Source organism: Oreochromis aureus, linkage group 22, assembly GCF_013358895.1.
Source record: "Oreochromis aureus strain Israel breed Guangdong linkage group 22, ZZ_aureus, whole genome shotgun sequence".
Taxonomy (NCBI): domain Eukaryota; kingdom Metazoa; phylum Chordata; class Actinopteri; order Cichliformes; family Cichlidae; genus Oreochromis; species Oreochromis aureus.
The window spans coordinates 2,570,389-2,586,759 of record NC_052962.1 but is presented as its reverse complement, the minus strand read 5'-3'; the positions used below and the strand labels follow the sequence as shown (position 1 = coordinate 2,586,759).

The 16,371-nt window shown below is 41.5% G+C and overlaps 1 protein-coding gene across 1 annotated transcript in view; it reads right to left on the bottom strand.

The window, feature by feature from the left end:
* LOC116335010 (thrombospondin type-1 domain-containing protein 7A-like) overlaps nucleotides 1-16,371 on the bottom strand; it is a 255,565-nt gene that overhangs the window by 175,002 nt on the left and 64,192 nt on the right. Inside the window, exons 5-6 of the mRNA XM_039605075.1 lie at nucleotides 13,344-13,499; nucleotides 2,023-2,226 (exon numbers count right to left, since the gene is read on the bottom strand). Of these exons, the coding sequence (XP_039461009.1) occupies nucleotides 2,023-2,226; nucleotides 13,344-13,499 (360 nt within the window). The remainder of the gene's footprint in view (nucleotides 1-2,022; nucleotides 2,227-13,343; nucleotides 13,500-16,371) is intronic.

Genomic DNA, 16,371 nt, shown 5'->3' with positions numbered 1-16,371 from the left:
GTGCTTCACAGAGTCGTGGCTAACTGCGCTAACTCCGGACTCACACATAAACAGACGGTTTCCATCTGATCCGGCCCGGATATCCAAAGGGTCCTGCACAGTATCAGAGGGCCCAACTCTCCTGAGTTGGATGACCCCCAGTATCCTTAGAATCTATAATCTCCTGAGTTGAAGGGCCCTCAAGTATCCTGAGTGTGCAGTCTTAGTCTTATCTGTGCAGGAGCCAGTTTATTATTTTAATCTGAACCTCAACAAGGACAGCAAGCTGGTCAAGCTGGTTAACAATGTTTCCTAGCATTTGCTAAGATTATAGACACTTAACACAGCTCATTGCATATGGGAAAATTTGTTCACCCATGTTTATAATTATTTGCTATGGTGTCGGATGGTTTACCACTTTGCTAATGTAGCAGAATGAATATTATACTGGCTTTTGATACCACTATTAGTCAAACACATTAGGGAGTACTGCTATAAATAGTAGCTGCCATCTGAGCGTCCCTGAATCGCTCACCTGTTGTCATACCCATCTGGCTTTTCGGTCACCTGACTTCCCTCGGTGTTACAAAGATCACCCACGGATTACCTTCCTGAAGCATCCTATCGCGGCTGGCCATAGCTTCCTATGGGCCACTTTGTTAATAAATTGAACGACACCGTTTGATTGGAAGTGTGGGCCTCAGTGGGCAGCCGAATGCCTTACAGCGGGGCCGCTACTTCTTTTCCAAGCTACGCTGACAGCAGTGCCTATCGCAATAGTTTAATTTTTCTATCGAGAAAAAGTTATTTCGCAATACATATCGTTATCATTCTATCGCCCAGCTCTAACTGTAACTATTCGTTATAGTGGTAAAATGGCGTGATATGTGACGCTAACTAGCGGCTTGCTAATTAGCGCAGCTTACCGCGTTATGTGCTGTGATACCATGCTGTATGTTTAGCCCTGTGATTTTCAGTCAAAGCATGCTAATGCTAAATCGTTATGTGATAGCATTTGGTATTGTAGCTCAAGTGTTTTAATATGTTTAGAAGCCGAGGAACGCTGTGAAAGGCGAGGGAGAGAGAGGTTTCTGCCCGGATGGACCCTGCTGTTTTCTCGACCCTGACTGCCTTCCCTACTGGTGAACTAACTGCTAACTGCCCGTTTCTGATTGCCCCACTAACAAACTCATTGGACTCGTGAGTGCTAACTGGAACTAAAGTGCACGTATTTTGTTTATTGCTCAGTTTGAGTGAAGCGGCCATCAGTTTTAGGCCTCACCGCACCCGAACTTCGAATCAGGCCTGCAACAAGCACTGTGCTACAGGTGTAGTGTGGACAGGTTAAAGTGTGTGTGTGTGTGTGTGTGTGTGTGGGCCCACTGTTACAAATTTGGTTAAATTGAATAAGTGTGTAGTTGTAATCAAAGTTATTTTCAAAGGTTGAAATTCATCCCTTTTAAAGGTGTGAGCAGTTGTAACCGAAATAACACTTGGCACCTAAGAAAGAGTTATTTTGTTTTGATAATCTTTTATTTATAACCCATGTAGTCACATTTAGAGTGGTTTTGTTTGTTTATTTGAATTCAGTTCATTTCATTTTATAAAAGTAACGGTTTATTTCATTTATTTCTTTGCTGTCTAAATAAATACCCGGTGAGGGATACATTAGTTTAAAATACAGTTGTGGTGGTCCTTATTAATTCAATTAGAGGGTATCAGGTATCAGTATTAGTAGCACTACGAACCCAGGCCCAGTCTCATTGTACTATATACTCTAGCTTTACCATAGCTACGTGGGACCTGGGTTACAATTATCTTCTGTCTACTCAGAGAGACCTTATGACTACAGAAAATCATCAGTGTTTTTAGTTTTCTACAGTATGACGATAGTACCCTGGGGATGGTTTTGCTAGCAGAGTGATGGATAATCTATGGAAAGTGTCAAAACACCATAGTAGCTTTTGCTTGGAACCAAAACTAAAAAGACTTTAGAGACCAGCTACTCCTAAAGCTCAGATAAATATGTTCACATATACTCACCATCACTATTGACACACTGGACTTGAGGGATCTGGGTTCCTGGTCCACACTTCTCCTCATTATCTGGGATACAGTCCTCCAGTTTAACCACCAGCCAGTCGTAGCAGTTCGGGTCTTCACATGGTATGGCCTCCACCAGGTGGGGGCAGTTTCCTGTCCCACCTGTTGGTTCATTGATGATTGTCCTCTTCCTCACTTTAAAGCCTTTGAGGGAACAACAGAAATCTAATGAGCTACATGATCTCAAACCAGCTCAAACTAATAAACTATGGCTACCCCTGTGTGTAAGCTTGTGTACAACTGTAGCATATTTTTTCACCAGATGTTTTTTTTTTTTTTTTTTTTAAATATTGCTTTTAACCAGGGGTGTCCAAACTCCGGCCATTTTTAATTGGCCCGCAAGTAATTTTATAAATAGAATAGAATATGGCCCGCACTTCAACTTTTGCTTGAGTGTATTGCACTTCTTAGTTTTAACACCAGGGGGAGCTACTGTTGATCAAGGCAGTTGCTCCACCAAAAAGGACAATCACAGAAGAAATTTACCCCAAGTTACTAAACATGGCAGAACCAAAGAAGCGAAAGGTAGAAAGTGAGTGCAGAAAATTTCAGACAGGGTGGGAGAGAATATTTCTTCAAAGAATTGAAGGGGAAGTGTCTGTTTTATCTGCACTGAAACTGTGGCAGTTATGAAAGAGTATAATGTACGACGTCATTATGAAACCAAACATCAGGCCTATGCATCCTACACTGGTGCTGAGCGAGAGCCAAAATTAAAACCGCAGTCAAGTGAGCCGTCATTTGTGAGCCGCAGTCAAGCCAGCCGCAGTCAAGCCAGCCGCCTCTTTTCTGTCGCATTAATATTCTTGCGCTTCTACACCGGCATTTATGGCAGCACCTTTTCTCCTTATTTCCCGATCGAAAGCATAGACCCGCGCACAAGTACGCGCGCACGCAGTCGCACGTGCATGCACATGCGGACTCAGGTATGCGCGCGCCTGCGCGCGCATACAATGCTTTGGGACAGCTCAAAGCAGGACAGTCGGGTTGCATATTCAAAAATTCATTAAAAATCATCCTAAATAGTTGATGTCCAACTTTCAACACATTCTTCCTCTGGGACACGTACTGTACCTCTGGGCCAAGTTTCATCCAGATTCACTGTAATATTCCTCAGAAATAACAGGAAACTACAGGAAAATACAGTCAATACAATAGAATTATGTCATTTTCAAAAATTCATAAAAAATCATCCTCAATAGTTGATGTCCAACTTTCAACACATTCTTACTCTGGGCCATGATAGGTTTGTAGTTTAAACCTATTCACTGGAACGTTGAAGACAATGTAATTACACAGCAAAAGCAAGACACCAGTAGGCAAAGCTCTTTATGTTTCTGTGCACGGGAGAGAACCGGACAAGCGCCTGTCAGGAAGAGAAAGATATTATTTGCTGCTATTTTTATAATCATCATTACCATTTCATGTTAATAGTGATGTTGTATTTAGATGCATTCAGATGTTCAAATATATTGGTATCATATTAGTCTTTATTACAGGTTCAGTATAACCACTTCAAACTGTTGAGTTGAATTTATAATTTTAGAGGCTTTTGAATGTTTTTATATTCTTACACATAGTCTTCAGTGGGTGAAGCACTCAAAGAGCAGGGACAGGAAACACGTCTGCAAGGCATGCTTTTGCAGAAGTGAAACCGAAAGCAGAGTGAGTGCAAGCCAAAGAGTAGGGTGTTTATTATGCATTTATCTTTGATTTAAGCTTTAAGTAGTTGGAAACAGTTGTTTTATACATTTTACATAGAAGTTAAGATCATTACACACAGGATGGTCTTAGCCTGGTTGCCTAAGTTGAGGTCAACTAAGGTTCAGAAAGCAGATGCAAACTCTGCACGCACAGACAGACGTGACATACACATACAGACACAAATAGTGAGAGGTCACGACACGTGACAGTACACAGCATGCACGCGCCCCGCACGTGTACGCACACACAGATAGACTCATTTAGTAGGTAAGAGTTTATGACTGCAAAGTTGTGCATGAGTGACATTTTGTGCAGAACGTGGACCAGATGTCCCAGAAGATAAGCGACAGCGAAGACAGCTGAGAGGAAGCACCTGGCGTCGACCCGAAGAAGATGTTCTGTTTTAGACTATGTTAAGAGTCATTGTGGTTTTGGAGTGACGTATGCTTTGTTTAACTCTGCCTGGTAACAGGAAGACTGCCAACCCTATAAAGTCTTTGTGCTGACGATTGTAGTTAGTCCAATACTGAATCTGAACAGTATTGGCTCCGCATATGTGTATTCATTAAAATGCCGTCTAATTGCACACCGGACCGGATCTGTGGTTATTTTTGGATTCCTCTCTCAACATTTGAACCTTAACACGCCGTTCCTTCGTTTGACCCCAGTTGCTCTCGTCTGCTCCCCCGTAACACTGCTCTTTTATTGAGGTTACATGAATATGCATAGGTTCATTAACATATGACGTATACACACAAAGAGTACCTTGCCAGTGCGTCGTGTAAGCATGTGTGTGTGTGGGGGGGGGTCAGAGTGTGACCCCATAAATGACTTCCCTAAACCTGCTGGTCTGGAAGTCCAGCAGTTCATCTAAACAAAAGGCACTTAGCCTAAAACAGATATAGATACGTTTATCCTACCATAAAACAATAAGAGAAGACCTCTCCCATGCTCCCAGAGTGCTCTGGAATGCACACAAAGTTTGCAGACTATTAAGGATCAAACCCTACAACTAATTATAAAACTCTAAGCATATATGAGTAGATATTTCTAAGCATAAATGACAATCCACTATATAAACCTAACAGGCCACCTACTCTACATCTGTGCCAAATATCATCCAGATTTACTGCACTATTACTCAAAAATTAAAGGACATGTATATTGAATTCAATCCACTTACTTAAATATTGCATCATATTCACAAATTCATAAAAAATCATCCATAATAGTTTATTTCCAACTTTCAACACCATTTTACTCTGGGCGACCTACTGTACCTCTGGGCCAAGTTACATCTCAATTTGCTGTAATCTTTATCAAAAATTGAAAGAACAATTATATGTCAAGGCTGGCTCTGTGCCTTTCAAAGTGACACTAAATAACAGAACTCAGGCACATCGGGGAATAATCCAAAAGGCGGTTTTATTAAACAAAAACAACATACAAAATATCCCTAACCCATACTACATAACCTAAAAAGAAACATAGTGGAAGCAAAGGGACACTTAGAAGCACAAGAAAACAATATTATACTGAAAGGGCAAGAGACACAGCCCAGACATAATCCACTAGTAAAACTCCAAAAGAACAAGTCATCCCACATAGCCGACGGGTCTTGCCTGGATCTGGTGTCAAGCCGGCACTGCTGGCTGACTTCTGGCATGGTAAGATGTATGTCATCCAGATGTGGGCCAGGCCTGCCATAAATGGCACTGTCTATGTGATGGCATGCTATATCTGGCCCGATTGTGGTTTGGTTTATGTGGCCCAGGCTCATAGAAAACAGGTCTGGCCCGGATCCGGCATCAAGCTGGCACTTCTGACTGACCGGTGTCATGGCAGGGTGTATGTCAACCAGATGTGGGCCAGGTCTGGCAATGATGGCAATATTTATCTTCATATTTTCCTATTTTAGTTAGAAGATCCAAATGCCATGTTGCAATACTATACATCTATGGTGGCCAACGTTTCAAATGCAGGTTTGTCAAGTTTGTGAGTGTACACTTTATCCAAAACCTACTGAGGGTTTACTCATGTTTGCCACTGGGTGGCTGTAGCTCAGGAGGTAGAGCAGGTCATCTAATGATCGGAAGGTTAGTGGTTTTATCCCTGGCTCCTCTAGGCTGCGTGTCAAGAGTGTGAATGTAGTTAGGAAACACTCAGTTTAGAGAAAGTGTGTGATTGGGTGAATGTGACATGTTGTATAGAGCATTTTGAGTAATATGGGAGAGTAAAAAAGCGCTATATAAGAATCAGTTCATTCACTGTCTGAACAGAGTTTCGTCATGTTACTTTTGCACTATTATGTTCTGGCACATGTTGTTATTACATGGCTTGATTAAGGTACACATTAGGCTGACATCTGGGGCCAGAGCTGAAAGTGTTCTGGGCCAGCACAGGGCCAGCAGTGTGTCTGCAACTGGCCTTGTGCTGGCCCATGTGTGGGCCACCTCTGGCAAACTAGATCTGGGCCACCAAAGGGCCGTCATTCTTTGTGGTACACAGGCCATGTGTAAGCACATTGTGTGGGACAGATCCGGGCCATACCAATTTTGCTATGTAGGAGGAATTATGTAAAAATAGAAACATCATAAAAATGAAAATGAACATAAAGTAAAATGTACTGAACAGAACATCAGTATGGCCATCATTATTTGCTTGGAAAGTCTAAAGTTCCATGGCTTTGAACAGCCAGAGAACACAATGCCCAGTTTAGAGCGACTAAAAGTAACTTCTTTTAACATTCTGTCATTCTGCTTCTATATCGAAAATCCACTAAAAATAGTCATTTGAAAAAAAATATTCGCCATTTTTCATCAGTTTGGGTTCCTCTGTTTATAGCAATTTTTAGAATAGAATCAAATACCTTTGTCACTATACAGTTGTACAGTGAGATACAGAGCATCTCCTACTCAGTGCAAACATGCTGGGGGGCTTGCTCTATCCGCCTTAGTGCAGCTGCCGTACCATACTGTGATGCAGTAAGTTAGCAGGCTCTCAATGGGCGAGTGGTGGTCAGCAGAGGATGTCTGGGATGATTGTCTTAAAGGCTGAGCTGTTGTCCACGAAGAGCATTCTGACGTAGCTCTGCCGCTATTCTAAGTGACTCAGCACCGAGTGGAGGGTGATGGCGTCTTCTGTGGATCTGTTTGCGCGGTATGCAAACTGGTGGGGGTCGAATTCTGGGGGGAGGTAATCCTTGGTGTGCTGAAGGACTAGTCTCTCAAAGCATTTCACGATTACCGGTGTGAGGGCCACAGGGCAATAATAGTTCAGGCTGGTGATGGGAGACTTCTTTGGCACTGGGATGATTGTGGGTGATTTTAGACAGGATGGGATGGCTGCTTCATCCAGTGAGAGGTTGAAGATGAGGGTGAAGATGAGGGTGAGCTGGTGGGCACATGCTCTTAGCACTTTACCACGTATTCCATCTGGACCGGCCGCCTTCCTGGGGTTCACTGCTAGGAACACACATCTGACATTGTGCTCCGTTACAGTGAATGGAGCGGTGCAGGAACCAGGTGAGGATGAGGATGGGAGCAGGGCTGAGGCAGATGAATGCTGCTGTTGTGGTGTTTCAAAGCGGGCGAAGAAGCTGTTTATTTCCTCTGCTAGCTGTACACTCAGGTTTTCTGTTTTCACAGTTCTGCCTCTGTGGTTTATGATGTCTATTATTCCCTGCCACACCTCCCGTGTGTTGCTGCTGGACAGGTGGGACCCCTTTTCAGGTCAGTTCGAGCAGCCCTGTACAGAGCTCTGTCATCTGACCTAAAGTCGGCATCGTGGACTTTGAGGAGTGTGCAGACCTCGCTGGTCATCCAGGGTTTTTGGTTTGGGAAAACCCGAATGCTTTTGTCCACAGTCACATTTGCAATACAGAACTTGATATAGTCCAGAACTGATCCTGTGAAAGTTTTTAATGCAATATATTATACTTTACCAATGTAACACTGCATGCCAAATCAATTTTGAAAATATCTGTGAATTCTGTATTGAAAAATGCAGGTATCTCTCAGAATTTATTTTTTACGTTATCAAAAATGTATTAAAAGTACAAGCATGAAAAATTACAAGAATGCAATAAAAAATATAACCAAACAAGCTTAATTTACAGTTTGAAATACAGAACATAATGAAAATATATAAATAACTAGCTATTAATCCCCATATCCAAATATCAAAAAGTGTAAAAACAAATTACATTCTTTCCTCTGTTTCTATTAATAAGACTTAAATTTACATGAAATTATTCAAAATTATATACATTATTCATAAGGTGACAAAGAATTCAGAAACAACACGGAGAATGTCTTGATGCATGCTCAATCATCCAGGTAATTAAATCCCTAAAGTTTGATTCTGTTCATCTGGACGTAGTGTTTTCAATGGGAGAAAAGTTTCGTCACTCATCCAAGTGACTTCTGCGGTCTCAGCTGACTGCAGGTTTCCCCAATCTTATAACAATATTAATAATAATAATAATAATAATATTGATAATAATAATAAAGGATTGCATTTATATAGCGCTTTTCGAGACCCTCAAAGCGCTTTACAATTCCACTATTCATTCACTTTCACATTCACACACTGGTGGATGCAAGCTACAGTTGTAGCCACAGCTGCCCTGGGGCAGACTGTCAGAAGCGAGGCTGTCATATCGCACCATCGGCCCCTCTGGCCATCACCAGTAGGCGGTAGGTGAAGTGTCTTGCCCAAGGACACAACAACCAAGACTGTGGGAGCCGGGGCTCGAACCGGCAACCTTCCGATTACAAGATGAACTGCCAACTCTTGAGCCCTGTAAATTATGCAATGTACTGTTTAAAAGAAAAAAAGTTTTTTAGCCTTGACAACATACATTTCTCTTCATTTCAAATAAGTAGTTATTTTTCACACAGAGGCACTGTGTGTGAAACCACTTTAAATAGCTCTCATGCAGGAACAAAGCAATTGTATAAAATGAAGTGAAGGAATGTAGCTATAAATAGATTAATATAGAGATATGAAAATAAACTTACATATAGACATAGGAACACAAGTTTTAACATTAATGTTTCTGCGATATAATAAACAATATAAGCATACAGGTGTCTAAGCAATTGTGGCATACAAAGTGAGAAAGTGCAGTGAGTCATGTTTATTCCTGTTCAATATGTGTCTGACACAAGTGGATGAATTAAAAGGTCTGACAGCAGCAGCAACAACAGGCAATGCCTTCCTGATGACTTTCTATCTGTTTACATCCCTTTTCTATTATGCCTGTATCCCAGCTTGAAGAGTCCTGGACCCTTTTTCTAGTCAGTGGGTGTGTGGGCAAACAACTCTGGCTTGTCACCCAGTTGGATTTCCTGGTATTTGTAAGATGGCACTATCTACAAATCAGGACACATTAACTATGATATTAAAAAATGACATGATGACATAGTCCTTTGTCAGTTTACCAAGCATTTCTCAGTTTTGTTCTTTATAGTTCTGTTCATCATATCATTGTTTATGAGTCCTGGATTATTTGATGATATATATACATTATGTATTCTTTTGTTTTCAGTTCCATATTGCTTTTTAGTGTAGTTCTTCTTCAGCGTTCCACAAGTGGATGGAACACTTGTGAAAACACTCTAGTGTTAAAGCCAGTCTTGTCTTCATGTCTGTTTACGGTTTTGTCTGTGTCAAACTCGTGTCTCTTAGTCTGGGTTTTAGTTTGGTGGCCTCTTGTCTCTTTGTTGTGTTGAGTCTTACTTCCACTGTCTTCTTATTCCCAATGTATCCCTGCTGTGTTATGCAGCTGTCTCCAATTCCCCTAATTGCCATCCTATTTATACATTTTGCCAATCTCCCAGTCTGAAGTACATTATTCTATTCTATTCTTTTGTATTTATACAGCGCCAAATCACAACAACAGTCACCTCAAGGCGCTTTATATTGTAAGTTCAATTTTACAATTATACATGCAGAGAAAAACCCAACAAACATATTATTCCCTATAAGCAAGCACTTTGGCGACAGTGTTAAGGGAAAAACTCCCCTTTAACAGGAAGAAACTTCTGGCAGAACCAGGCTCAGGGCCATCTGCTGCGACCGGTTGGGGTAAGAGAGAAGGAAGACAGGATGAAAGGCATGCTATGGAAGAGAGCCAGAGATTAATAACAAGCATGAGTCAGCGCAGAGAGGCATATAAACACATAGTGAGTGAGAAAGGTGACTGAAAAGGAAAAACTCAGTGCACCGAGTGGCGTACGATCAGCACTGCGGCTGGATGGGCCGATTTACATACCCAGCACAGCTGATACTCACCAGAATAATTTACTAAAATTATATGCACTCCTGTTATTAAGTCCAGTTCAGTCTGTTAATGTTGATAACGGTTTCAAACGAACGTTAATAGGTGTGTTGCTAAGCCTAAGAACTTAAATAACAAACTTGAATTTTCCCCTTTATTGTTTTTTCTCTATGCTGTAAATCTTCTGTCCAAGAAGAAATCTGCTGCTGTTCTGAGAATGAGCTACCAAAGCTTTTTCTGAATAAATCAATAAAGATCCATTTATGGAAAGCTGTGATGAAGGCAGTTTTGTCTTTAATTATATTCAACAATATAACATATTTGACCACTTTTAAGTGATTTTTCTAACTTTAATACACTACAGTTAAGGTTATATACCTAATTTCTAGTAAGTGGCCCCGCCCCTCCTATATTTTTATGTATGTGGCCCTCAGTGAAAAAAGTTTGGACACCCCTGCTTTTAACAGTCCATTGTTATATGTAGCACAAGTGACTGAGATCATGCTTTTGCTGTAGCAGCTCCCAAACTGGAACGATCTCCCTTTAGAGATTTTTGGTTTTATTTTAGTTGTTTTTAGTTGATTCTGTGCTGTTTTATCTTGTTTTTTAATATAGGGCTGTTTTAATTTTTATGTATTGTGTGTTTTATTTATTTATTTTTGCTGTTTTCTATTATTCTATTGTTTTTGATCTATTTTCTGTACAGCACTTTGGTCCTGTGCTGGGTATTTTAAAGTGCTTTATAAATAAAATCGGATTGGATCGGATCGGATTAAGAGTTAAGTTAAAACAGATTCAAAGAACTTTGCATGATGAATAGCGTAATGCATATATCTATCACACCCGCTACATCCACAAAGCCACCAGCATTGTGGAAGACCCCCCGCCCCCCTCACACACAAACTTCAATCTGCTGCCTTCTGGCAAGAGGGACCGGGCCCTCACTGCCAGACTGCGAAACGGTTTCTTCCCCCAAGCCGCCAGACTCCTGAACACAGTGACTGGACTAACACACACACACACACACACACACACACACACACACACACACACACACACACACACACAAACACACACCTTCATATATCAAGTTACTTTCTGCACAACCTACTGTCATTGTTGCGCTTTTCTATTGCACTTTTGTGTCTGCACTGTCTTGTGCCTGTATTGTTCTGTTTCTTTTGCAATTTTTGAACATTTGCCCTTTATGTAGTCCTGCGTTGATTGTCTGTTATATGTTGCACATGACTAATGCCTGAAGAAATCCATTAATTAATTTGGGAAATTGTTTGATCGGCAAGAGTTGAGGTGGGGATTAGGGTTGTATAAACGAAGATGAGGACTGAATGCAAGGTATACTCTCAGTCATCACTGACTTGCTATCTGCAGACTGTATCATGGATGCAATAACTGAAAGACAGGAGTGAAGGCTATGTGATAGGCTATGAATCTTTGTTTTGACATGAAGATTTTGGCTCTATTTATTTTTAATTTTGCATTATTCATTGTGCCCTAAAACCATTTCACATTTTGAAAAGGCAACTGTCATCTACTAAATTCATTCAGCTGTGGCTAATTAACATTAATTAAGATGATAGCACTGCAGTTTTATCCAGGTCACATGTCTTATTCTTGAACACTGCTGACTGCATAAATTGAGGACACATAGCTTGGGACTTGGTCAAGGATGTCATAGGCTATCTATATAGTAAAACATGATGGCAACCTCCCTCTTTTGGAATTCAGAAAGTGAAATGTATGTGACATAGAAAACAAGTGCTCAGTTTGCTGTTCTGGTGTACATTTACTTTGATATAAATTTGACACTTTTTTTTACCGTTTTGCCACTGTACTGTAGCACGGTAGATTTTACTGGAAAAAGATGTGTGTGCAGAGTGAAGACTTTCAGTTTTAAAGGTTTAACAAAATTCCTTACATGCATTTTTATACATAGTCCCCTTTTTTCAGACGTCCAACTTTACATTCAAAACTGACTGAAAAGCAGTTTCTTTATTCAGTCATTTAGTCAGGCACAAATGACCTGAAGTTCAATTCAAGTGTTGAACTATTTGGTGGCTGTTCACTGTCAGCATGAGGTCCAAAGAGGTCTTGATGCAAGTCATTCATGAAAAATTGAAATAAACCTATGAGAGAGATAGAAAATACTTCAGGAGTGGCCAAGTCAGCAATTTGATGTATTCTTTATCCAGCTCTGTGACATCGGTGACATTGGAAGGACACAGGAGACAAATAAAGTGGCTGATCACAAAATACTTTCCTTGGTTAAGAACACTCTTGATGAGGTCATTTTTTGAATCTACAATCAGGAGACACCTTTCTGAATGAAATGCCTTCATGAATGAATCGTTGGGTTTACTGTAAAATTTCGCACCCCTGGTAAAACCCAACAACAGGAACACAAGATTAGATGTTGACAGAAAACATCTACAAGAGCCTGTATAGTTCTGAAAACAGACAAACAAACAAAACAAAAATAAAAACATATGAAAACAAGATTAAACTGAATCACAAGCAGAAGGAAGAGAAAAGCAAAGATAAGGAAAGGAACGCTTCATGATTCAAAAAATACCACATGGCATGGACATGTGAAACCAACTCACTAGTGTTTATTGATGATGTGACTGCTAAGTGAAGTTGCCAGATAATTTCTGAAGTGCACAGGTTATACTCAGGACGACAGCTGCAATAAAGGTCTGACAGAGTATCTCAAGGGAAGAAATGGACTGACAGTGACAGAAGGAGGATAAAAGTAAATAAAGCCAGAAGGATCCATTTCAAGAATTTCTAGTCATCCTTTTGATTTGATGTTCTTCATTAAGGCAGAGTCATGGTGGACACTGCTGTTCCAGGGATAATTAGAGATGAAGCAGTGACTGTGTCAACCCTACTGATGGACTAACATCACCACGACAGCAGTCAGAGACCCATTCCAACTGTATGGCTTCTGTTATTGATTTTGACTTTATTGTCAACATCAAGTTTAACATTTGTAATACACAATCAAAAACACATTAAAATACTATAGAATATGAAGGTAGAATGTTTTGTACATTGTAAATCTGGGTAATAGTCAATGCACTGCTATTTTTTTTTTGGCTTGTTTGCTTTATTGGGGCACAATAACAACTGTGGGGCAGATGGAGTGGTATGCAATTTTTAAAGGGAGATTTCAGGAAAGTAAACCCTACAGAACTCCTTTGATTAGTCACTTTATGACACAATATACTATTATAACTCTAACAGTATCTCTTACCTTTCTTGGCTACCTGGTCTTGACAGTTTTCATACGTGCAGGGTCCCCACATGCTCCACGAAGATACCTCACAATCAACAGGACAGCTTATGTGGCAGAGTTGGGTGGTGTTTGGAGGAATACCCAGACAGAGCTTACTGTCCACTGGCCGCAGTGCTATAGAGACCCAGACAAGGACAAAGACACAGTGTTAATCTATGCCAAAAAGGCTTTAAGACATAGTTTAAAAATAAACTAGCTCAATAAAATGGTAAATGGACTTATATAGTTCTTATATAGGACTTTTCTACTCTCCCTGATCACTCAAAGCCTTGTAAAGTGATCAGAAAGTACTCAGTTATCTGTTCAGTAAGTGGTGCAGAGGGTGGTAATCCATGTTTTTTCCGCATATACCCACAGTCATGTGACTTCTACAATACATGGCAGAGAAATCCAAACAGCATAGTGAGTCACACTGATTCCACATTGCAACCTCAGGGGAGAATTTACAAAACCAAATTTTTATTCTTTAAAAAAAAAGCTTGCTAGATGTTTGGCCTGATTGTCAGTTGACCTCTGCTCCATCAGCTGCAGATGGCTGTCTGCAAGGTCGTCAGGCTGATGAGTCATCCTAGTTGTGTCACAGCAGAACTCATGCACATACAAATTGCTTAGCCAAAGGTGTGTCCTTTAATAGCTTTGTTCAGTAGGCAGTAGACGACATGCCCTTGAGTGCTAATGTGGCAAAAGCTGGCGGATGAGCAATCCAGTCACTTTATCATGGAATACTGGTCGTTCTATTGTTAATATGTTGGGAAGGAGCGGGTAAGATAGAAAGCAGTCATTTTTTTTTCTCATAGATTGATAAGTGTTACAACCACCATGAGATGTTGGCCACTGCCTTGTGATGCCCCGGGTGAGTGTCTGTTTGTTCAGTAGAAACAGAACTGGGCCCCAGAGCAAGAGTTTGTCAGTTTGAGTCACTCTTGTCATATCTAATTTTCTTTCTTGCTAGAAAGTTCAGAAAGTACTTCAAGCTGAGATCTAGGCTGGCTTAACCTGACTTATAACCTGCCATTCAAAAGTTATTCAACATCAACAAAAAGCTTTTTCAAGCTTGCAATCAACAGCTGTTTGGAAATAGGTCCAGGGGATCTTGTGTAAATCTACAATTTTCCCTCTTGGATCTTCCTGTTCTCCTTCCAAGACATTTCATCTTTGCCTCTCTTTGTCTCCAAACTGTTCAGTTTGAGCTTTCCCTCTGATATACTGATTTCTAATCCTATTCCTCCTGATTACACCTGTTTTACAGGAGGAGATCACTGTCATAGGTTTTCATCATCAGGCTGTCCAACCTCTCCCTGACTCATGCCACTGTTCCTACCTGTCTGAGGGCCTGCACCATCATTCCCATCCCCAAAACACCGGAATGGACAGCCTCAGTGACTACAGACCTATAGCTCTCATGTCTGTGGTCATAAAGTGTTTCTCAGCACACCAGAGACTGCCTGCCTCCCTCCTCTTTCAACCCCCACCAGTTTGCTGAAGAAGCAAATCAGTCCACAGAGGATGCCATTACTATCACCCTTCACAGAGCACAGAGCCATCTTGAGAACAGAAAGATCTACTTGAGGATGCTCTCCATGGACTACAGCTCAGCGTTCAACAACACAATCCCAAACATCCTTATCACCAAACTGGGCCACCTTCAAATCGCCCCTGCCACCTGCTCCTGGATAGAAGACATCCTCACCATCTGGCCTCAATCAGTCCCCAACTTTCCCCTTCACTGTCACTCAGCACCGGACCCCACAGGGTTGCATTCTCAGATGACACAGCACACAGGGTGGAGGTAGAGAATTTGTCCCACTGCTGTTCAGAAACTGAATATCCTTAAAACAAAAGAACTCAGCACAGACTCCCAGATGCATAGACAGGTCTACTCCACCCTCATTGTAAATGAAGAATCTATCCCCACCTTCACGTTTTTGGGCACCCGTATCACTGCCAGCCTCACCTGGGCCCCCAACACCAAAGCCCTGGTAAAGAAGGCCCACCAGTGACTCCACTTCCTCCATGTCTTGAGAAAGAATAGTCTGGAGCAGAACCTGTTGCTGGCCTTCTACTGCTCTTCAGTGGAGAACATGCTTTCCTACTGTCAGGGTGTCTGGTATGCAGGTTCCACAATTGAGAACAGGAAGGCTGTGGAGAGGGTAATTAACGCAGCCCAAAAAATCAGCCTGCTCTCTGCCACCCTTGGAGGCCATTGGAGGCCAAATCCTCCTGTCTCTGGAAAACCCCTTGCATCCTGCCCACCATCTGTTTGACCTGCTGCCCTTTGGATGGCGCCTCACACCATTTAGATCTCACACATCCAGACTCACAAATAGCTTCTTCCCCTGGGCCATTCGGACTCCCACCTAACAATCTGGCCAATGGTCTGACTGACCCTCATCAATTAGGCCACTCGCAGATGGACTCTACTTAGACCAAGTCCAATGTAAGGTTGTTATTGTTAACAAAAATTAACAAAATAACGAACACTAGAAGTAAAAAAACACTTTTGTTGGATGGATGATGGATGTAGAAATAAAAATAAAAAACGAGACTTTGTAAAAAAAAAAAAAAAAAAAAAAAAAAAGGAAAACTAAAACTAAAACTGTAATGAGCTGTCATGGTCCGCGGCTCGGTGTCTGAGGAGCAGTTGGGATGCCCACGCCTATGGGTGTGGCTGTCGTCTTCACACCTGCATCCCATTCCAGGCGATCATCACGATCATCAGGAGGACTATTTAACTCCAAACGGCCGGCTGCTCCACGCCACTCCGTCAGTCGCCATTCAGTGGTAACTTGGTCCCTCGCGAAGGTTGATGTGGAATTTCTGGTTTCTATGAACTGTGTTAATCCTGTTACTGTGTGCTCAGGTTATTGTCCGGCATGTTCAAGCCTTGACCTGCCTGTCCTCCTGCCCGCCTGGAGTTCAGATAAACCACCTGTCATCATCCTCTCCGTCTCCCTGGAATCCTGTCCCGCGGACACTCACCCCTCCC